This window comes from Mustela putorius, unplaced genomic scaffold (genome assembly GCF_011764305.1).
Source record: "Mustela putorius furo isolate JIRA1106 unplaced genomic scaffold, ASM1176430v1.1 tig00000129_pilon_pilon_pilon, whole genome shotgun sequence".
NCBI lineage: Eukaryota > Metazoa > Chordata > Mammalia > Carnivora > Mustelidae > Mustela > Mustela putorius.
This window is the reverse complement of record NW_025421290.1, coordinates 35,511,232-35,534,914: the sequence shown is the minus strand read 5'-3', so window position 1 is coordinate 35,534,914 and position 23,683 is coordinate 35,511,232. Positions and strand designations below refer to the sequence as shown.

The following is a 23,683-nucleotide window of genomic DNA, read 5'->3' as shown; positions in this document are numbered from 1 at the left end:
AGGTCATAAGAAACTCCATTCTCGGAGCGGGAACCCTTAGGAAATCCTTCAGGTGAAAGTTTCTAGCGAAAGAGCCCATATGTGACCCTCTCCTGAAGCCCATGGCAGGCAATGCTAATCAGTCATGACCCCCTTTTCTTTCCAAACCCATATGCAGCCTCAGACTCTTTTTTTAACGTATTACTCTAAAAATGTCACAAAAGAAAATGGAACGAATGCGTGCTAGCATTAGGTCTTTTGGATGCATTTGCCTGTTTTGATCCTCCTGACAAATGTGAAATTGATATAATAAAGCCCATTTTACAGATGAAGTTTAAGCAACTTTTACAAGGTCATAGTAAATAGCAGGGCTGGTATTAGAGCTCAAAGTTTACATGCCGCCATGCCTCCCAAGGAGCCCCACTCTCAGGGGTGTCAATATGACCACTGGCCAGTTATGATGAAATGTTCTCTCCACTTAATTGTTGCTGTCCATCCTCTGGGAACCACTTCTGGGTTTCTCAGTAAACAACTTTGAAGCATTCTCTGTCAACCCTAAATCCTGTATTAGTGCTAAGGGCAATAACAGGCCCTATAGGGCCACCCCATCATGTTTATCTACTCTCTTGGATTATTAGATTTACTACTCACTGCATCCTGGGCAGCTGTTTTTGGAGTCTGCAGTGCCTAAGTCAGTGTCTGGCCTGTATGAGCGGTCAATAAATGTTGGCTCTTTCGAACTGAGCCCGACACAGGGCTTGCTATGGGAACAGAAGGGGTGAGGATAAAGGCTTATGGCAAATGAAAGCCTTCCCAGCTGTTCTGAGAACCTCACAGCCAACCTTTTTGAAACTGTATTCCATGAGATGTTACTAGGTATTCTACAGAGGGAGAAGTGTCCGGTGTTTAAAAACTTTGTAAATCCGCATACTGTATCCTCTCTTGGACTTCACAGTGTGTGTTAGTGTAAGTTAGGCTTTCTGAAGTCTTGCCATAGAGAGACTTGTTTATTTTTATTTAATTCACTTGTTTCTAAATTTATTACTCAACTACAGTTTTTTGCATTGTTGTTGGCAAGGAACTCCTATTCACATTTTGCTGGATGTTGTATCTTGGTGGATTCTGTTCTGGATATGTTGCCTCAACTTACAATCCATTCTCTGAAATACAGAGCCTGATGTCATGGGTATTCTCCTATATTTAATGACCCTTCTTTTTTTTTTATTTGAGTATAATTAATATATACTGTTATAGTATACAGTATAGTATAATTAATATACACTGTTAGTTTCAAGTGTATAATATACTGATTCACAACTCTATACATTTCTCAGTGCTTATCAGGGTAAGTGTATATTTTTTTTTAAAGATTTTTATTTATTTATTTATTTAACAGACAGAGATCACAAGTAGGCAGAGAGGCAGGCAGTGGGGGTTGAGGGCAGGGAGCAGGCTCTCTTTTGAGCAGAGAGCCCAATGAGGGGCTCGATCTCAGGGCTCTGGGATCATGAGCTGAGCCGAAGGCAGAGGCTTTAACCCACTGAGCCACCCAGGTACCCCAGGGTAAGTGTATTCTTAATCCCCTTTACATATTTCACCCTTCCCCGGACATACCTCTCCTCTATCAACCACCATTTCTCTGTATTTAAGAGTGGTTTTTTATGTCTTTGTTTTGTTTTTAAATTCCTCATATGAGTGACTTATTTCATGTGTAGCATTATACAGTTGAAGTCTATCCCTGTTGTCCTGAGTCTCATTCTTTTTTATGGCTGAGTAATATTCCATTGCATATTGACACCATACCTGCTTTATCTAATCATCTCTGGATGGGCACTTGGGATTGCTTCTATCTTTTGGCTATAGTAAATATTGCTGCAGTAAACATAGGAGTGCACATATCTTTTGGAAGTGGTGTTTTCATCTTCTTTGGGTATATACACTGTAGTGGAATTACTGGATCATGTAGTAATTCTGTTTTCATTTTTTGAGGAACCTCCATACTGTTTTCCACAGGGACTACACCAGTTTGCATTTCCACCAACAGTGCATAAGCTTTCTTTTTTCTCCACATCATATCCTCACCAACATTGGTTATTTCTTGTCTTTTTGATTCTAGCTGTCCTGACATGTGTTAAGGTGATATTTCATTGTGGTTTTGATTTGCATTTCCTTGATAATTAGTGATGCTGATCATCTTTTCAGGCATCGGCTTGCCATGTATCTGTATGTCTTCTTTGGAAAAACATCTATTCAGGTCATTTTTAAAAAAAAAAATTGGATTATTTGGTTCTTTTGGTATTGAGTTGTATAGGTTCTTTATATATTTTGGATATTAACCCATTCTTGGGTATATCATTTGCAAATATCTTCTCCCATTTAATAAGTTTTTTTTTTTTGTTTGTTTTTGTTTGTTTGGATGGTGTCCTTAGCTAACAACCATCAGTTCTTACCACTGGAATTGGCAAGCCCACACCAGTTTCTTGATATTTGCCCCCATTCCTCCAGGATCTAGATTTGGATGGTTGACCAGTGAGGGCAGAAATAATTGGAAATGGATGGATGGTGGTATGGGAAAGAAAGAGACTGAATTCAGAGAAATTTGAGTTCAAATCCTGGCTCCTGTATATGAATAAAGTGAACTTGGGCATATTAACTTCCCTGAGCCTTGGTTTCCTTGTCTGTTAAGTGAGGGTAGCAAATGTATCTATACTGGGATTAAAGAAGTCATACAGGGGCACCTGGGTGGTTCACTGGGTTAAAGCCTCTGCCTTCGGATCAAGTCATGATCTCAGGGTCCTGGGATCGAGCCCCACATCAGGATCTCCACTCAGCAGGGAGCCTGCTTCCTCCTCTCTCTCTGCCTACTTGTGATCTCACTCTCTATCAAATAAACAAATAAATCTTTAAAAAAAACAAAAAGAAGTCATACACACACACGTGCGCATACAATACTGCCACAGGTGCTAGCCATGTAGGAGGCCTTCATTAATCAGCAGAGATTATAATGGACAATGAATGCACTCGTCTTCTGAGTCATGTTTTTAAGTTTCTTTTATAATATCATTGTGAATAGGTGCCCTATTTAATCTTACTGATACCAGCTATGTTAGTGAAAAGAGCTTCGGGGAGGGTAGTTAGCATGGCTGAGTTCATGTATGGTGTGTGGAACAGCCAGGACTTCTACTCAAGTCTTCCTGACTCCAGGCCCTGCCCCTTAACCCCTGTGCTATAAGCAGGGGGCAGGGAAATTGAAGTTGTCTTCATCTCAGCTGTTTTTCCATGAGGATTGACTGATTTCTTTTCCCACCTCTCTTACCTACCAAGATGAGGGACAGCCTCTCACTTAGGTCCTTCTGTCTCCCGATTTCCTGGTGTTCTGTGGGATGAGGTGTGTACTACTATTGGTGAATCGTGCTCATCGAGGGAGGGAGATGCTCATTTTCTTTACCTAGGAAGTTGGCATTTGGGCTGTAGCTCCTGGCTCTGCCCACCTGCTATGAGGCCTTCTTGAAAGCCTGTTGGGTGGGAGCCTCTTGTAGGTTCCAGCCTCCCGGCCTAACACAGGGAAGTACTATTTAGCTAGAGATGCCTTTTGTTTGCGAGGCTTAAACGGCTGGATAGAAGCTCAACTTGGCCCTTTCAGTTTACAAGTGTGTATCAACAAGCCCTCAGAGACATTCATAACAACAACTTCTGTAAGTGTTTATTGAACATTTACTCTGTGCCTGGTGGTGTGAGATTTTTATATGGATCATCTCATCTAACCCTCATAACAGTCCCATAAATTAGGTACAGTCAGTTCTGCTGGAAAATGCAAATTTGTCCCAATGTGATTGATATATTGAGGAACGATTGGAGCATAATAATTTTGCCTTTGATTATGCATGATTTTGTCCACAAGAAACACTAGGTAGAGGCAGAAAACTGCAGTCAGCTGAGCCAGGCTGCGTAGAAACACACAAATTGCACACACCTCAGAGGCACGCCTGCTCCTTCCGTTGCCGCGCGTGCTGTGAGCCACACCCATGCACATCTGGTGTTACAACTCTGTCCAACATCAGAGCGTCCTCCTCTCACTATTTGGCAACCACTCACAAGCTTCCTGCTCCCGCAAGCACACGTCAAGTCTTTCCCGAGGGCTCCAGTGGTTGCAGTATTTATAGATTTCTTAACCATTTAACATGTGTAAATTTAGTTCCTATCTTCTGTTATGGGTCACTGATGAGGTTTTGGGATGTCATGCCCCAGCTTCATTTTCCCCATTAGCTCTGTGGTTTTTTATTATGTGATTTTGCACCGCGTGGTGACTTTTTAGGGACTTGGAGTCTCTGTAGCTGACTCCGCTGCCATGATTTCCATGTGGCCAAAGTAGAAGATCAAGTTAAGCCATTGGACAAAAGTATTGGTAATAACTAGTGGCGAAGTCACGATTGGAATGCCAGATTGCCTTACCCCCCACGTCTGTGCTCAAACCAAACCAAATCAAACCCTGTCGTCTGAACTGAGGTTTGATTACATGTGGGACAAGGGGTCTCCTTCTCTCCCTGGCTGTCAGTCAGGCTCTGGTTTCTCAGGCCAGACCCACTACCAGTATGCGAGAGCCCCTAAAGTATTTGGACACAGGAGTAACCCAGCCCATGGTCATGCCTTCCGTGTTCCTTCCTGCTTTGCAGCTGCTCCTCTCCTGGCTCCTGCCTCCCAGGCTGGCTGGCCCCTGACACAGCAGCTACCTCCCTGCTCCATCTTGCAAACTGGAGTTATTAGCATCAAAGAACAAAAGCAAACAGCACCGGCCCGGGGTGGGGGGGGCTCAGTCTTCTACAAAGGCGGGTAAATGGGCTCTGTGTTGGGAACGAAGCTAATACCACCTGGCCTTTTGTGGAGAGACAGCTCTTCCAGTGTTTGAAGAGCTCAGACATCGAAAGCTGGAAGGAGCCCCAGAACACGGAAAACCCAGCCGCTGCACTGCTGGAAGTTTGCTTTAGCTCAACTGACGAGATTGTTTCTGTATTTGTTCCTGAAGTAGAGGGAAGAACCTTGTGCTCACTCTCCCCAGGGGCAAGAAAGGACAGGCCACTAGAGAGATGCAGTGTCTGCCTTTTTTTGTTTCTTTCTGTCTTCATGTTGTAGTTGGGGGAACTCCTCAGTTGAAGGCTTGACCTGATGCTTGTGGGCCTGGGGCAAGAATAGATCTGGGGATCTGCTTCCCACTGGGCAGCCTCCCTTCTCTCCACTTCCAGCACCGTGAAGATCCCTGCGGACATTGGTGTGGACACCCCAGCCTGTAGAAATCCATAACTCCTATAAATCGCTTTTCCTTGGCCATTTCCTGACACTAGTGTACACACATCAGCGTTTGGGAGAATGGACCCCAGCTACTTTGGGGCCATTTAGGCAAGGGATTCTGAGTACTCGATTGTACTCTGCAAAGGAGTTAGTGGCAAGCATTGCTGGTTCTTGGTGCGAACATGTGGTTGGCCCTACGGACTCCTCAGATCCTGGGGTAGGATATAGGTGCAGAAGGGGAGAGTGTATAGCCCAGCCAAGGACTCTATTTGGCCAGGCCTATGGTCATATTGCATTTGACCCCTTTCCTCTGCCCTTGGCTGTGCCTTTTTGTCACTTTTGTGATATGCCCTATATTTCTATCCCTAGTTTGTAGCTTGATGGGTCCGATGGTACCTCTCCTGGTTTGCTTTTTTATTCAGGAATACAGCTTGACCCTTTTGGTTATGCTGCTCTGAGTATGGGAAATATTAATAAGATAGAGCCTCCTCTCTGGGTCTTACTTTCCATATCTGTACAACAGGATGAATGGTGTTCCTACCTGTTAGGGTTTTGGTGAGAACTGAATAAGATGAGCTATATAAAGCACTTAGCAGCAGCCCAGAGAATATTCGATAAATGTGAACTTTATTATGAGTTGGTAGTGCCTTGTGTCAGGGATATAGAGACATCCCATTTTATCCCTACATTTACCCTGACGTGTGATGTTGGATACAGTAATTGGCTCAGGAACAGACACATGACCTAAGCTAAATCAGTGAGAGGCTTCCCAGGGAATTTTACCAGAATTACCAGGAAACCAGCTGCTCTATTTTCTCTAGTGCTGCCAGGTTTTATCTCGGTTACCACATGGGGACAATCCACCTGATCATGAGGGCCACACAGGAGAAAACAGGTGTTCTTAATTTAGTAGGTATTAAGACAGACTCAGAGTCCAATACCAGCTCTGTTACTCTGTCCATAGGCACGTGTCTTAATTTCTCGGAGCCTGACTTTTCTTGTGTGTAAATGCAGATACCAGTATTGATTGAGATGATCTATTAACCATTCAATACATATTGCTGAGCACTTACTGTAGGCCAGACCCAGCTTAGAAACTGGTGATAAAAGCAGTGAATGAAATAGACAAGACTACTGTTGTGAAGCTTGTATTTAAAGGGGGTATAAACAATAAAAGCAGAGACCCATCCTGTGATATCAAATAGTGTTTAGTTCCCTGAGGAAGGAAAAGCAGGGTAAGTGGCAGAGAGGGGTCCCTATTTTAGAGAAGTGGTAAAGGAAGGTCTTTCTGAGGAAGTAATCTTTGAGCTAATACCTACAGAAAATGAGAAACTTAAGTGCCTGACAAAGACTGTTCAGTCTAGGGGCTAGCACATGCACAGGCTGCAGGCAGGACCTGCTCAATTAGTGTTCATTTCTTCTGTTGTGACGAGATCTGAGGACTGGCTCTTGTCACCTTGCACCTTCCTCCTTCTGTTCCCCTACCTCTGGCACTCATGCTGATCTTGGTGAAAAAAATTTCTGATGAAAATAAATTCTGGCCCAATCTGGCTGAAAAATTCTGGCCACCTCTGTTAGGAATGCTATGCTCAAAGCAGGGATTGGGACAGCAACCCTGGGGAGGAAGGATTTGACCACAGCTGCCCCCCTTCACCTACTGTCTTCAGCATCACAACCAGGGAAGAAGTAAATTAGGGCATTTCTACTTCACCAAGTACCCCACAGACTCTTATCCTGTATTCAACAATAACCTCAGCCACAAGTGCGTAACATCAGCACACATATTTTTAAGTTCAAAAAACATGTTCCTATAGTTTGGGGGAAGATCTGGTTCTTCTAACCATGGGGGAAAAGGAGGGACCCTCCATCTGTTGCTGTTGTGTTTATAGAAGAGAGCTCAGCCAGGGAGCCCTCTTGCCTTACTCTTCATTTGGACCACGTAATTTCACAAGGGAGGAATCCGAGCTCCCCCAACTCACTACTTAGACACATACAAACACCCCCACACACACCCCTGGTAAGCTCTGGGGAGTGTGAGGCAGGCTGCACAGCCATCCTCCTGGAGGCGAGGCCCAGCCAAATCTTTTGGGACCCCACCTGGTGAACTCTGTCTTGGGTCTGACCTATTTTCTAGGAGAGAAAATAGAATATAGATTTAAATGCAGTGGTGCTCTGGAAAACTACAGGCCCAGCAGTATGAGAAAAGAAAACAGTAGGGGGGAGCAGAGGAAATGCTGATATGGGTGAGGGCGCCGTCTCTCCTGGATCAATCTTAGCTGGTCATCAACTGCCTTTTCTTCTGCAATTTGCCCCCATTTTTCTCCACTAAAAATTGATATATCTACACGCATTTACATATTTATCTTTCCTCTGAGCAGTCCTGGGGCTCAGTGCTCCTCCCCCAGACATAGACTCCAGGCTGAAGACCATTAGTAAGCACAGACAGAAGGAGCTCTGGGGATGGTCACCCTGGAAGTGGGACAGCAGCAAGGCATGGAGTCAGAAACACCCTCAGCTGCATCCTAGATCAGCCTTCCTTGCCTGTGTGACCACAGGAAAGACTTTTAATACTCTTGTCCTCTCATATATGAAGGTAATAAAATTACAAGCTAATGTTGAGGGCTTTCTAAAGGTAGGTACTGTTCCAAGCTCTTCACAACCACCCTAGGAGGTAGGGACCATAATCATACCTATTTTACAGTTGATAGAACTGAAGCACAGAAATATCTAGTAGCTGGCCCAAGGTCTACACAGCCTGTAGACCCAGAGCCTGAATCCTGGCAATCCAGCTGTGGATCTCGCTCTCTGCGCCAATTCCTATGGCCTGGCCTGAGTCACGTGGCCACACTTAGAGCTAAGGTGGGGTCATCTTTACCAAGCCGCATGGATTAAGGGTGGGAAAGGGTTCCCCAAAAGATAGCTGGGACTTGTGACACAAAGAAGGGGTAAAGCATGGACAGACAGTATAACAGATGAATATGGTGAGGTTCTGATTCCCTCCTGCCCCTGTCAGGCTTTGCCATTTCATTCTGTTGGTCAGAATTGAATGTGGAGATTCAAATTACTCACTGCTTCTTGGGACAGGGGCCAGGTTACACTATATGTCTCTATTTCATGTTAGACACAATGCTCAGAACTGCCTCCAGCTCACTGACACAACTAGAAACTGAGGCTGGACCCTGACCCCTCACTGAAGGAGGTTTTTCTCGGTATTCTTGTTGCCCCTCTTTGGCAAGAAGAGCTACTGTATGTTTTACGCTCAGGGCTAGAACTGAGGCCAGTTAAAGCTTTAGGAGGGAATGGAATTTTCTTGGACCCCTGTTCCTATTCTCCTACAACCTTTTAATTCCTCCTTGCCCTACTTCCCACTGAGGAGGAGGATGGGAGGAGAAAGACCCAAGAGAGGGGAGGGCTGGCACAGATCTCTTCATTCATAAGCAGAAGAGTTGAACTGAAATCTCACACACACACACACACACACACATACACACACAGCTTTAATTCCTGTAGGCTCTTGGTGTTTCCAGGGAGCCTTCTGGTCAACATTTCTTGGTAATTCTGTCTGTGGTCATTCAAATTGGTAACAATCAGCACAGGTAATATTTATGCAGTGTTTGCCTTGTACTGAGTTAAATGCTTTAAAAGTATTTAATCTTCTAACACTGCCATGAAGGAGGTTCTGCTCTCTTCCCATTGTATAGCTGAGGCAAACAACTCAAACATTCTGGATTGACCTACAGCCTTTCAGTAGGCTGGGGTTTGAACCCAGATGGTTCTGTCTCCAGAGTTTAAGACTATAAACACAATGTTCAAATGGGCAACTTAGTTTCGAAAGAACTTTGGAGTTCCATGATATCCTGCCTCCCTTGGGTGTTGGTGTTTCCAAGAGCATGTTTCCATGAACAACAGTGTTGAAAGTCCCACCACTGAACTCCCCCACATGTAAATAGTTTGATATCCTGCTTAATGAAAGGGTATTCTAACGACCACTATTCTAGGCTGTCCATCAGTCACAGTTAATTGCCCTGCTTAGTTATTTATACAGAGTGTTTTCCCTTCCCATCTCTTCTATTTTGCCACTTTTCTTCTTGCTGCCACTTTACCCTGAATCTCAAACAACTCACCAGAAAATGTGAAAGGGGGTGTGGCTGAGGAATGATTCAGAGCTCTCTAGAAGTCTCTTTGGGCAGATACAGCTTCTAGGGAATACAAGGTGTGGGCTGGAGAAATGCTTAGCTGTTGCTGTGTATTTGCCCCTCCTGGATGTGTGGGCACAGCTCTGTTAGGTCAGCACCTGGATTTTCCTGGGGCAAGAGTTCTAGTGTCTGTGAATCTTGCTGCAGCTTGACAAATCTGATTGCAGCAAATTAGAGTCACAGTAAATAAAACCCATGACTTACTCACAGGGTAGCTAAGAGGGTCTCCTTTGTGGTTCCAGGGTGCTCACTTTAGCTAAAAACTGAATTTGGGTCCCCTATGCCTCTGAGGAACCTGGGTTTCCAATGAACAAATGTTGAACTGGGTGGGATTCAAGGGGTCTAGAGTCTTATGTATTATGTAGTCTCTGTACCTGAACTAAGTGTGTGACCTTGGGCAAGTCTCTCAACCTCTTTCATCTCCCCCACATCTTAACCAAAAATGAATTAAGCTAGATGATGTCTGTGGGTATCCCAGGTCTACCATTTTGTAAGTGAGTCACCCGGGATTGTTAGGATGGCCAATGGTTTCCTGAAGCAGCCCCCTGTTCCATTTCCTCAGAAAGGTATATCCTTTCAGGTTGGGTCTAGAGGTTTGTTTGTTTGTTTTTTTAAGATTTTATTTATTTATTTGAGAGGTAGAATGAGAGGAAAGAGCATGAGAAAGGAGAAGTGAGAGGGAGAAGCAGACCCCCTGCTGAGCAGCGAGCCCGATGTGGGATTTGATCCTGGGACTCTGGGATCATGACCTGAGCCAAAGGCAGTTGCTTAACCAACCGAGCCACCCAGGTGCCCTGGGTCTAGAGGTTTTGACAAAGCTCCGGCTTGCTTTCAATCTGGCTTCTCAGCAGGATTCTATCTTACATTTGAGGGGAGGAGGATGAGATTGTGTTCATGAGGATGATGGGAGTAAACCGCTCTTCATTTTTTGAAAGTTCATTGGCTTAATTCAAATGTCAACCTTCCTAGGGCTGGATGTCTATCTGTAGTTGTCTAAAGTGATTTCGAATGGCAATTCCTGTCATTAATGATGGGGTGAAAAGCAAGAAGAAAAATTAAAGGGGGAGGCAGAATTTCAATTTGTGTGGCAAATGATCTACTCACACGCAATCTCCCGCATACATACTGCTGTCTGTGATGAAGGATGGTCACTGGGAATACTGGAGAGGGAGGGGATTATAAATGTTTTGTTATCTTCTGTCCTTCAGTCCTATGTCGTAAATAATGCTGCAACTTGCTCTCCATTCTCATGCCTCTTTTTCTTTGTTCCTCAAGGATGTGGTTTATTATTTTTTCCCTCTGCGGGAAAACTTGCTTGACATCATGTCCAGTGTTCTGTATCTGGAGGCAAGGGGGATTTGCTTGGGTGGTGTTATGCAGAAATCAACCAGAATATTTTAACCAATATTCTTGCAGGATTCCAGTCTGCTTGGCCAGAGCCCTATCTGATTCCAGGATGATATCTTTCCGGACAGATGTGCAGCTCACCTCTCTTGCTACATGCACAGTGGAAAGGGAGCTTGGTCCCTCGGCTTGCATGGGTGGTTTTTGGGTGAAGGTAGAACTAAGTGCTCAGAAGCTGAGTACCTCTGGGGTCTTGCATGAACATGATAGTCATGCAAGGGCACATTGCACTGTGTGTGTGTGTGCTTCTAACACTCTTCTTCCTTTTTCTCCCCCTTTCTCTCCTCTGCCTTTCCCTCTCTTTGAAAATGCTGCCACAGATGTCAGTCAAGGTCCAGGTGAGTCTCTGTGTTTACACAGCTGCCGTGGAAATTTCCCCTCTGCCAGATTGTGCATGGTTTGATTCTGAGTGAGACCTTTTTCTAGGGACTCTAAACAGAGCAGAGATCTAAGTACACTGCATTTTCATTGATTTGGGTTGAGAAGAAATGCCTTGAATTGATGTATTCGTATTGGTTTTGAAAACCATTTTAAAACCAAAGGAATGTGATTCCCATGCTTATACAGTCACCTCCTTCTGATTAACATTTCTGGGTGAATCAAAGAAGTGGAAAATGAGCACTTTTGGAAATATTTTTTAAAGATATTCTTAAGATATGAATTCTCCAATTTAATGAGCATTTTTGCCTTATCATATCTAGATCTACTTATCTTCTATAGCTTCATGTGGTTAAAAGTTGAAGATATGACATACTTAGCATGGAAAATATGTGGGTGAAAGAAGTCTTCTTTCTTTTTATTCTAAGAAATGGCTTTCTCCCCACCCCGCAATGAAATTAGCAGTTTTTAAATGGTTGTGTAACCAATACATGCTCACTGTATTAACAAAAAAAAAAAAAAGAAAAAAAAAAAGAAAAAGAAGAGGAATGGTTTTTGTCAATGAACAAATGGCAGAGCCATTCTTATGCTAATTGTGCATTTCTTTGATTAAAATGCACATTCATCCAGAGTTCTAACCGTAAGCATTGTCTGTGCATCTGTGTGTGCACACACATGTGTATACACATACACACACACAAGCTCATATGAGAGGATACAACCATATATGGATAAAAAGTATCAGATGCTTTAGAATGATTTGGAGACTTTTCTAAACTGGATAGAATTTTGAGTTAAGAGGAGTAATTAACGCTACCAAGTAAAAAGGGAATATTGTCATTCTCAACTATTTTCACATACACTTTCTTGTTTAGTCCTTTTAATGTTGAAATTGTGGAATAATAGTGGAAATTGAGGGCCAGCAGTTTGTGCCATTTGCCCAAGGTTGTAGGGCTTATCAGCGGTAGCACTGGGATTTGAACTTAGGACTCTGTGACTCCAAAGCCCATGCACACTCCATTAGAACACACTGAAAATTCCATCACTGAAAATTTCCAGCAATTGAAGGCCTTGTAAACATTTCCTAATGGGACTATTGTCTATTTTTCTTTAGAGAAAATTTGATGTTATCCTATGGGGAAGGGGAATAAAACTCCAAAAACCACTCAAGGTGCCTCGTTTCAGAGCCGCAACCCTGCTGGGGTTATTAGCAGTTTTTTTTTCCAAATGAATTTACCCTTTTTTTTCTTTTTTTAACTATCTAGAAGAATCAACCAGACTTAAGTAGGGTTTTTGGCCATTGATTTATGTGGTATATTACATAACATAAAAGAAAGTTATCTCCCAGCTAATAAATAGGGTTTCACTGTCTTTGTTTTCTTCTCTCCACACTCTACTTTTGAAAATAAACAGTGTTCTAACTGATGCATAGGACAGCATTTCCTAGGAAGATTCCATTAGATTAATTTTGTATTTAATAATATTTTACTCAAGTATTTATTGAGAACTTACCATGTACCAGGCACTGTTGTAGGCACTAGGAATAGAACAGAGGACAAAATAGAAAACAATCCCTGTCCTCATGGATCTTTTATTCTACTCAAGGGAAGACAATGAGCTATATGTACACACACATTATACATATTACATATATGTATGTATTATGTATATTACATGAGAGGGTGGATGATGAGCACTGGGGAGAAAGACGAAACAGGCGCCTCTATAAATTAGATTCCTCTAATTTATAGAGGAATCTCAGGAAAGGCCTCCCTGTTAAGATGATGTTTTCTGAAATGCCTTAAGGTGGTGAGGTAGGAGCCCAACACCTCAAGTTTTGTTTGTAGAAGTACCAGTTGGCTCAACCCCTCCTCCTCCTGGTTCCTGGCAGAGATGTGAACCAGGATCCCTGTGTTGACTTGTGAGTGTTGTGGGAATGAAATCCCGCCACTGTGGGGCTGCCTCCGACCAAGGGTAGGGGGGAGGGCGCCATTTTGTAATTCTCACAAAGGCGCCTACTGGTCCTGGATGAAACAATATGGTGGAGTGAAATGCCACAGACACACAGGCTCCTGTCTATCTTTCCAGAGGGGTGGAGGTCAGTAGGTGATGCTCCCTCACATCACAGCAACTGTAACTAACCCCACACGGCCCTATTCCAATTCCACAGCCATTCTCTCATCTTATTCTCTTAATAACCCTCTGAGGTGTGTCCGTTGAGCCCCATTCTTATGCTGAGGAAGTTGAGGCCAGGACGTTAGGTGACATGTTGAGGTCACCCAGCCATCCAGGAGCTGGGTCAAGAGGGGCTTCCAGCCTGATTCCATATCCGCCACTCTGCTGCCCTTGAGGTGTCAGGAGCTGATTGCCAATCCTCTATCTCCCCACCCCAGCCCCTTGGTTTTTGTGGTTTCTGAGCTGGAAACGGGTCACCAGTTCCGAACCTTTCCCTGGGGCAGGACAGGGCGGGAGGCCACGGAGCTGCCCAGCCCGGGCTGAGGTGAACTGCCTCCTCCCGCCTCTCGGAGCCGCCCAGGCAATGCGGAGCCAGCAGGGTTGCGGCTCTGAAACGAGGCGCCTTGAGTGGTTCTTGGAGTTTTTTTCCCCTTCCCCACAGGAAGACAAATTGGGGATTTTATAAGCTAATGTAACTCTTTACCCAGGGGTGGCGGGAAGGCTGTGAGGGATGGTTGATCAATTTTACGTGCTGAGGGTGTCGTGAGAAGTTTCCTACTGGAAACCGTTGGCAACGGGGGCCCGCAGGAGGCACCTTCCCCAAGGTCCAGGAGACAGGCTGGGGGTGCAGAGAGACTGCGCTGGAAACTCAGGAGAAGAGAGGCAGGCCATACCTCCTGCACTTCCGTGTGGGAAGACCCATGGCCCCTCCTCCTCCATCTGGTCTTGAGTTGGGAGGTTAGGATAATGGGGTAGCATCAGGCCAATGTGGTGAAGGGGAGGAGGGACACTTCGCTCTGCTTTAACTCTTCACATCAGTCCTTCAGGCGGGTGTTACCGTCCTCTCTCAGACGAGAGAGGCCTCAGAGAGGGTCGGTCACTGCCCACAGTCTCCGGCTGCTGGTACGAGACCAGGATCTCCCATCCGTCTACCTCTAGAGCTTGTACTCTCTCTCTTCGAAACCCTGGCATTTCCATGACAGAGCTGTGGGCCAGGGGCGCTGCTTGTCGTCTGCATTCTTCACTTCCTGTGCGGTGCGTGGCACATAGTAGGGCCTGAAAAATATTCACTGTGCAGAGAGTGTGGGAACAAGTACCAAGGCATTGTGTGTCTGTAAGGTCCTGAGGCAGCTCAAAGGGACAACTATTTTACTTTTCAGAGGAGGAAACTGAGGCCCGGGTGGAGAAGGGACATCTCCAAGGCCGGGTAACACATTGGTGGCCTGGAGGAGACCCCTGTCAGGCATTTATCACATGCCCCTGGCCCACTGGGATTTGTCACTGGTTTTCCTGTGCTGCCTGGGGGATCAGCTGTGGGCAGTACGAGCCCCCTCTCTACCATGCTATGCCCTCTGCTCTCTCCCTCTTCCTGTGTGTTCCAGAACTCTCTGCCAAGGGGAGAACAAGCCCTTTGGAGGAGAGGGAGGATCTAGGGGGGCAGAGAACAGTGCTGGGTTCTGTGGGCCCAAGACCCCTCTCTTCCCCTCCCCCAGCGCCACTCCCTGCAGCCATGAGGGGCTGCTTCTGGTGCTCCAATGACAGTCTTTCTCTTCAGAAGGGATAATTTCTCAGGCTCTGCCTGCTGATTAGAGCTGGAATTTAAATGAATAACTGTGACCTTGTGGAAGTGCCCTAGTTATTCAGAGGCCCGATGAGGAAATAGGCCTCTTGCTTCAGTCCATCAGAGCCTTGGCAGGCGCGGGAGGAGGGGCTGCTGTCTGCCAGGGCCCAGAGGAGGTCCCGGCGTGCTGTTGCCCGAAGCAACTGACGGCCTCTGCTGGAGCCTCTCTCTGTCCGCTCTTGATCTCTGCCCTCGGTGTCTTCCCTCTCAGTTTCAGTCATCTTGGGGCTGTCCTGAGAGACCGGACCTGGTGATTTATCCTGAGCCCTGCCCTGTCTCCGGGGAGTCCAGCTTGAAGAACGCTGAGCCCAAAGTCAGGACGCAGCACTGTTGTGTCTGACTTGTGTGATGGACACAAAGGTTTGCCCTAGAACTTACCGCTCAGAGACGGACCCTCGGAACCACAGCACTGGCCTCACACAGGAGCTTGTTAGAAAAGCAGAATCTCAGGCCCCACCCCAGAACTGCTGAGTCAGAATCTGCTTTTTACCAAGACACCCAGGTGTGCACACATCAAGGCTTGAGACCCACTGACCTGAAGTGCCCGGCTTATCCTCCTCTTTGGGGCCAGCGGGGCTGTGTCTACTGAGGAAGGCGCTGTCCACCACGTGACTGCTGGTTTCTCGACTCTTCTCCTGGGTACACAGTACAACGTGGCTTTGGGTACACAGGGGTTGGGAGGGTGACTGGGCTTAGGGAAGGGAAAGGGAATGAACACTTCCTGACCACTGAGTCTGTGACCATCACTGTTCCGGCACTTTCCATGTAAGAGTTTACAAAGTGAGGCAGGGTAGCTCAGGTTAGCACAGGGTTCCCTCAGGCGCTCAGGGGCTAACTCCAACCCGTTGCCTCCTTCTATAGGGCCTTTGAGCTACAGATGGCTTTTCATGTTATAAATAGTTGAAAGCAGTCAAAAGAATAATTTGTGATGCACATATTTTATGAAATTCCGATTTCAGTGTTCATAAAGTTTTATCAGAACACAGGCACGCTTCTTCATTTCTGCTTTGTCTCTGGTTTGCTTTGCGAAGGCGGAGTGGAGTAGCTGTGTGGCGAGACGAGTCTAGAAGACTTACCATCTGGCCTGTTACAGAAAAAGTTTGCCACCCCTGGGTTAGAGCATAGACTTGGAGCCAGATGGCTGGGTTGATATCCTGGCTTTCTCCCAGACAGTAGGTGCTGTTTAAGTTAACTTCCCCTTGTGGGTCCCACTTTCCTCATCTGTAAAATGGGGACAGTACATACCTACCTCACGTGGCTCTTGTGAAGGTTACGTGAGTTCACACATGTCAAGTCTTTAGAACAGTGCCTGGCACATAGTAAGTCATGTGTAAATTAGCTTGTATTCTAAGTTAGCTCATTTGATCCTTTCCACACGTTTTCATTTCACAGGTCAAGATGGCCTCAGAGAAGTTTAAAAGAAAAGACATTCTTTTGCCTGTCCTGGTCTCCCACAGTGTTCGGAGGCGTGCTCCCAGTGCTGGAGAGCCCCTCAAAAGACATCTGCTATGCTTCCCTGTGACACATTCTCTTCCATCCGTCCTGATCTTTATGTTCTCAATGATGAGATCCCTCAGACTTAGATCCTGGCCACCACGGCTCTGAAATGAGGCCAAGGAATCCCAAAGAGTGGAGGGAGGCAAGGGGACCGATATTCACAGGGTCCCACGGTGTGCCAGGCACCCATCATGGATGAGGAACCTAGGGCTCCAAGATGTTAGATCCTTTGCCCAGGGTCAGAACCCGGTATGGTAGGTACCAGGACTAAAACACTTAGCTGGGATTTCTGCCCTGTCATTCTGTTTCCTTCTAGTTCTGCTACTTTCCCTGGGGGTTGTGTGGCCTTGGTTAAGTCATGAAACCTCTCTGGGCCTTAAGGGTCTTTTCTTTGATGTGAAAGGCTTGAATCAGATGGCCTCTCGGGCTTCTTTCATTCTGAGGATCCATGATTCGGCCTCCAACTGAGATACTCAGGCAATAGCAATCAGGAAAGTGCCTTCTCTTTTACAGAAGACATAAGGCTCCTAACTCCAGTGCTAAGCATAACATATTTTGTCTTTTCCTTCCTCTTCTTTTGGGCAATAGCCCCATTTGCTTTTCTCCTTTATTTATTAGGGAAAACACCTGGCATTCATTGAGCTTGTATTTTGAGCCAGGAGTTAAATACTATTTTGGCATGCATCATTTAATTCTTTTGACAGCCTCAGGAGGTAGATTTTGTTATTAGACCCATTCCACACACAAGCAAATTGAGGTTCAGGGATGTCCACTCACAAGTTTTATCCAGTAAAAAGTGGCAGAGCAGGATGCAAACCCTGGTGTGTGTGGCCTGAGAGATCACTCATGGTGAGTTCCAGCAGGACATACACTCCACAGAGATATACTCCTGTTCACTCATTCTGTGCTCTGGGTCCAGATCAGTGCCAGTATGTAGTGGGAATAGAATAATAAATACTGGGTCAGTGAATAAATAGTGCTTGGGACTCAGCTCTTAGTTTTACTCCTCACTTCTCAGAAAAAAGTCTGCTTTTTGTATAGGGGTTCATCCTGAGATGGGAGGTAATCGAATTTTATTCAGTGCCCATCTTGGGCTCGGGTCAGTGGAGGATGCAGGCAGTGGGGAATCCACCAGGGCTGTGTGTAATTGGATTGGAAGGGGGCCCTTGGCTGGGCTGACAGTGATCAGCTTCCAGCCAGTTGCCCACAGGGGCCGAGGAAGACCCCCTTGGCTGCTGTAGCTCTTCTTGATGAATAAGTGTGAATAGGGAGCTGCTTCCCAGCCTGCCTCCGGCTGTAGCTAAGTTAAGGAAGCAGACCACTGGGCCTTAGTGCCTTTTTCTAGAATATTTTAAAATCATGATCTTTACTGTCTTGGCAAGGCAGACCCGCTGGGATGCTGGTTAGGGTCCTGGTTTGTTTCTCAGTTCTGGACGGCAAAGTCAGAGTTAGAGCTGGAAAGATTCATTAGAAATATCATGTAGTCTCAGTGGGATAGTACTGTTCCCGCCCCGGTCCTGCCGAACGTGTGCAGTGTCCATTCATTGCTCGATGATGCACAGAAATAAGTGGCTTTAAGGAGAAACAATGCATGCTGAATACATTGTGGTGTACGAAAGAGTCTCATTCAAACATCTGTATCCCAAAATACCACTGGTGAGACCACAGAAGAAAAACTCTTCTAGACCAATTCCCTCCTTGAACAGGTGGGAAACTGAGGCCAGAGAACTTCCATGTAACTTGGTTAAATCGTACAGCTCGGTTATGACAGCCTCGGAGACCCTCCCGCTCTGTAGACCTACTTAGCAAGGTCTGGGAAGGACCTGGGCTGAGCTTGCCCGTTTGTGGGCTGGGTCTCAGAAGGAGCTGGGAGATGGAGTGTTGGGGACAGTGGGTCCCTTGTGGGGCAACTTAGATGACTATGACCTTGGAGGGAAGCCTTGGGGGCTGCACTGGGAAGGTGGTCTGCTAATGCCGCCACTTAGTTGGAAAACTGGCATTGGTGAGACGTGGGAGGCGGGGCAGAGAGAAGGCCCAGATGTACCAGTCTTCTGAATAATAAGAGCCGTGACTACCTCCTTTCAAGCCCTTTCTGTGTTCCCTGAGCAGCGCTAAGTGCTGCCCATACATGGTTACACATGATTGTCACAGTGATCCTGAGAAGACAGTGTCCTGGAAGGAGGCATGGAAGAGCTAACCGGCTCCGAAGCCCATGGCTAGTAAGAGGTAGAGCTGGGATCTGAATTCAGGTTTTGGAGGATTTCGAGCTGTGGTTTGTAAAGTTTGGTAAGCATCAGAATCACCTAGAGAACTAATAACGGAGATCCAGGCTCATTCAAGTAAGACATTTCCTCCAGGGAATTCTGATATGACCAAAGTTTGAGAACCACTGTTTTAATGATCTGGAAGGTAAAGGAATTTAACGCTCCAGCATTAACCACTATTTTCTACCTTTTAAACATTAAAGGAAGACAGGAAGTTAGGGGGGCAGGTGGAAGGAAGGATGGAATGAATGACCCCACTACTTCGAGCTCCAGTGGCATCTTAGGTGATGGGGCTTGTAGAGCCATCATCATAATGCATTACAGTCAGTTGTGTATTATTCCCCACAAGCCTCTTCGCTGACTACTGTGGGCTTTGGAAGGACATGGGGTGTCTTACTTTTCGAGAACAGAGATGTATCCATGCCTGTGTCTCCACTACCTACCACACTGTATGTCCTCATAAAACTTTATTGTTAGAAACAGTATTTCAGGGATGGAAAAGGATCCAAAATGTTTTCAAGGCTCTCTATGCACCTGATGTTTGAATCTCTTTCTACAAGGTTTCATTCAGACTTGGCTTGAACCCCTGCAGTGACGAGAAGCTCATTGCTCCTTTTGCTGTTCCATCCCGTTCTAAAGAGCACTGAATGTTCCAAAGCCTTCCTTATTCTGACTCACTCTAGCTTTTACCACCTGTATTGCTTCCAGCCCTTGGAGACACACGGAATAGATCTAATTACACTCCCAGTGTTTGAAGACGGGGCTTTTGGTCTTTAAGGATTTTTTTTCCCCCTCCAGTTTCCTTGGGTATTCTCATACAAGGGTTTTAAGTTCTTTCATCCAGGTCATTGTTTTCTAAAAAATTATTATTATTTTTTTGCATCCTTTCCAAAGAAGCATGCCCATACCACAGACAGTATTATGGACCTATCCCAGCCAGTTCATTATAGAGTGATCCCACTGCTCCCCTTTTCTAGACTTCCTCCATCTATTAATGGTGGCACCAAATACCTTTCCTTATTATTTTAATGACTATAACATGATGTTGAACTAAAGTCATTAAAGATCTTTTTTAAAGATTTTTTATTTGTATGAAGGAGAATGAGTTGAGGGCAGGGGTAGAGGGAGAGGTAGAGTGAGAAGCAGACTCTCTGCTGAGCAGGGAGCCTGATGTGGGGCTCGATCCCAGGACCGTGGGATTATGACCTGAGCCCAAGACAGATGCTTGATGACTGAGCCACTCAGGTGCCCCTTGACTGTTTTTTGTGCACTGCTGCTAAACCATTTCTCACCCCTTCCTACACTGCATGATGGTTTATTTGACTTAGTTGGATCATTCTTTGATTTTGTTCAGTTCAACCCTGGATTTTTAAAATCCAACACGCCATGATCTGTTAGGGTAAGGTTCTTTCATCTAGCACATCCGCTGCCCTTCCAGCTTCATGTCATTTATGAATAAAGAACAGTTTTAGAGAAGTTCATGACAGTTGGAGTGTAAGAACTTCTCCGTTGGGAAGAGTCTTTTCTAAAAGCCACAGTCACTGATCTTTTAACCCTTAGGGTGATAAGCATGAGTGCCTCCATTTCTCTTCTTTCTATTGTATTCATGCACGAGGAAACCCCAACCCACCTCCCCACCCTCCAAGAGATGGAATAGGTTGGGAAGGTGCTGCATATTTTCCTCATCCCTGTGGTGACACCATGCAGGGGCTATTAGTGATTCATGGGTGACAACTGGAAGAAATACTTTCTATTCAGTCCAGTCACCAGGCTGTAGGAACAGCGTTGGTCTAGAGGCAAACAGTGAGTGCACTAGCATAGTTATATCCTACAAAGGGCTTAGTGGTGAGAAAGGCACACAGTGGCATCATGAAAGGGCAAATTCAGAAGCTGGGACCTGGGTGGGTCCTGCCTTGGAGAGTTAAGCACAGGCTCTCTTTGTCATCAGTCTAACTATTCAGTTCATCCCCAGTACTGTTCAAGGCTCATGGAAAAGCCAGAAACATATATGTAAATAGGTGATTGTCCCAAGTGCTCAGATCCCTGTTAGGTGATTGACAGAAGCTTTGTTTAGTCTCTACCTTTTTGATTCTGGGTGGTGATCTGAGAGTATTAGTTTGAACCATTTAAAATAGTCATTTTTTATAGGCCAAAAGTAGTCAATTATCAGTTTGATATGAGTCAACCCAAGAGTTTCTTGGCCTCGTTGGAGATCATCTTGGTTCATAAAGGCATAGTGTCTTTGAGTTGGAAGTTTATCTCCAAAGACCCTACTCTGACTCTTCTGCCGCATTTCTGGCATATGAGTCTTCCCCTATTACTTGACCCTGTGTTCTGGCCAAATATGCTTGCCCTCATATCTTGCATGTTCAACTTTAAAAATAACTTGAAGGAAGTTGTTCTGTGTTTTTCTAGCTTGTTCTAGTTTAGGCTGTGTGTGGCAGTTCCTGCAGCCATTCTGCACGTGACATGCTTCTGAACTCCTTGATTTTCTTCTCCTTTGGACACATTTTACCTTGTCAATATCCTTCCTAGTGTATGGCACCATTCTCTGAACCAAAACCCTGGTTTGGTACATTCTATGTTGAGAAGAGGTAGCACTATTGTCTTCTTTTTATTTTGAGGTAAAGTGAGGGATTGTGCTTAAGTGTCAGTATTTACATTTGTCCCTTAAGATTCAATCTCACTTTTACCTGCTTATATCCTTTTGGACCCTTATTTTATTATCTAACAAATTAGCTATTCCTTTCAGCTTTAGTTCATCACAACATCTAGACACATGCCAGTTAATGTTTTTAGCCAGGTGACTCATCAGAATGTTGAGCAGGCCTAAGTTCTGATACAAGCTACTAGTGAAGCCCTGATGGAACAAGGACATTGAAGTCCATGACGAAGGTCAGGGAATTGCCCAGGGAAGGGCTGGTCTTGGGCACAGTTATGGAAGCAGATGGAGGTTTCTTTCAGACCTACTCTTCCTTTAAATGTTCCTCTCCCCTGTCCTGCCCTGTCTTCTGAGTCCTTTCTTCTATACACAGTGGCAGGCTTCTTCAACCCGTGACTTCATGTCACTGTCCTTCCTGTACATACAAGGCCCCGTGCTGCCCTTGTCTTTGAAGGAAGATCTTTAGTTTGGCTTTCTGATGATATCACATGTGGAGCGGGGTCAATGACTTGGGACCCCAAGTGTGTTTCCTGTTCAGATTTGCATTTTAATGAGGGGAGATTGCTTAATAACCCTAAGAAATGCCTCCAAAGGAAAAGCTTCATGTTTTAGTAGAATCTTGGGGGTGGGGCTTAGGGAGAGGGAGATAGTGGCCTTTTAAATGGGCTCCCCGCAGTGTTCCTTATATCATGCTGGACCAGAGTCATAAATGAAGTTGAGTTAGTATCCAGGCGTATTTTCTGCTGCTGAATTCTCCAAGACATGTCTCCTCCTTTCTCCACCAGCACTGAAGGAGGCCGGGTAGCTAGTGTTATGGTTATCATCACCGTCTGGAGAGTCCATCTGCTGGCTTAGAATCCTCACTTCACCCCGCACTAATTAGTGTGACTTTGGTTCTAGGTCTTGGTTTCCTTACCTGTAAAATCAAAATCACAGCAATGCCTTTCTTATAGAGTTATATTTAATGAGGTGACATATAGCCATGCCTTGTCTATAAGAACCATCAGCAGATATTAGGGGCAGTCCTTATTCTTTTTCCCAAGATCACCAGATTTCCCCTTTTAAGTGCTTAAAATGTTAACATGTGAATTTCTTCTTTCTCCTTCTTTTCCAAATTCCCAGTCAGCTTATAGCCACAGTCACTTGTGGCTTCTCTTGGTTGGGTCCCACCCCCTACCACATGCACGATCTCCTTAGTTCCTCTGGAAATATCGATGAATGTTTCTATTACCTTCTGATTTTATGTAATTACTCTTTTAAAAAGTCCTTGTGGCTTCATAAGAATTCAACGTTAGCACTTGGCACTTGTAGCAATTAGTGACATTTAATTTCTCTACTTCAGTATGGAAAAAGAGATGATATATGTGGATTTTAAACAGGGATAAAAGTTACCCTGAAAGTGAATGAAAGAAAAGTCTTGGCAGAGATAACTTGCCTTTTTTTTTCCCTGAATCTTTTTTTTTTTTTTTTTTTTTTTTTTTAACCCCATGAGTGACTTCCTTCTTCCCTTGAAATACTTTCCCTACTTACTCAGGCAAAATGAAGGAAAGTAGGATGGATTGAGAACCATCTGAGGTGGGTAGGATATTATAGGTTTGAGGGGGAAACCATATTCGCTTAAATTATGAAGGCCTTCAACTTCTGGCCTGGTTCCTGAACACTGCGTCTTCCTCTTGCCTGTTTCAGTAAATGGTTTCTATTCTCTGTATCAGTCATTCTCATGACGGGCTTCATGATGGCCACAGCTGCTTACAAATGACTTTGCTTTCATAGCCGTTTCCATTCTCCCAAGCTGCAAAAGCTGCTATCTCCATGGGGATTTTCCCAAAGGACGTAGCAGAGTTTAGAGGGCCATACGTATATTTTGCATATAATTTACATATGATTTGCAGTCTGTTCTAAGGCAGTTTCAATTTTGTATATCTTACCGACTGGTAATCTTTTTCTCTTGTTCTTACATCTGCCCTGAGAGCCTGTGCACAGAGATAGGTAGGCACAAGAAGGGTGGAATAAAGCACTAAAAAGAGTGAGGGGATAGGTGTACATAGCAGACATCTTGTTGGGATCCAGAATGGTCCCTGGATCTAGCTAGGGCAGCATTCTGTCAGGGTGTGACATCTAGATGGACACGTCCATTGCTTTCAAATTTTTGGTAATTTTTTTTTTTTTAAGGCATTATAGTTCCACAGAAATTCAGTGTTGGCAATTCTCAGTATCCCAC

At 45.1% G+C, this 23,683-nt stretch overlaps 1 protein-coding gene across 26 annotated transcripts in view; it reads left to right on the top strand.

The window, feature by feature from the left end:
- Nucleotides 1–23,683, top strand: part of NRXN3 (neurexin 3) — a 1,565,929-nt gene that overhangs the window by 88,862 nt on the left and 1,453,384 nt on the right. For 21 of the 26 annotated variants that reach the window (XM_045074605.1, XM_045074592.1, XM_045074595.1 and 18 more), the window contains exon 3: nucleotides 11,186–11,203. The exons of the other annotated variants lie outside the window; for them this stretch is intronic. In XM_045074605.1, coding sequence (XP_044930540.1) covers nucleotides 11,186–11,203 — 18 coding nt within the window. The remainder of the gene's footprint in view (nucleotides 1–11,185; nucleotides 11,204–23,683) is intronic. 26 annotated transcript variants of the gene reach the window in all.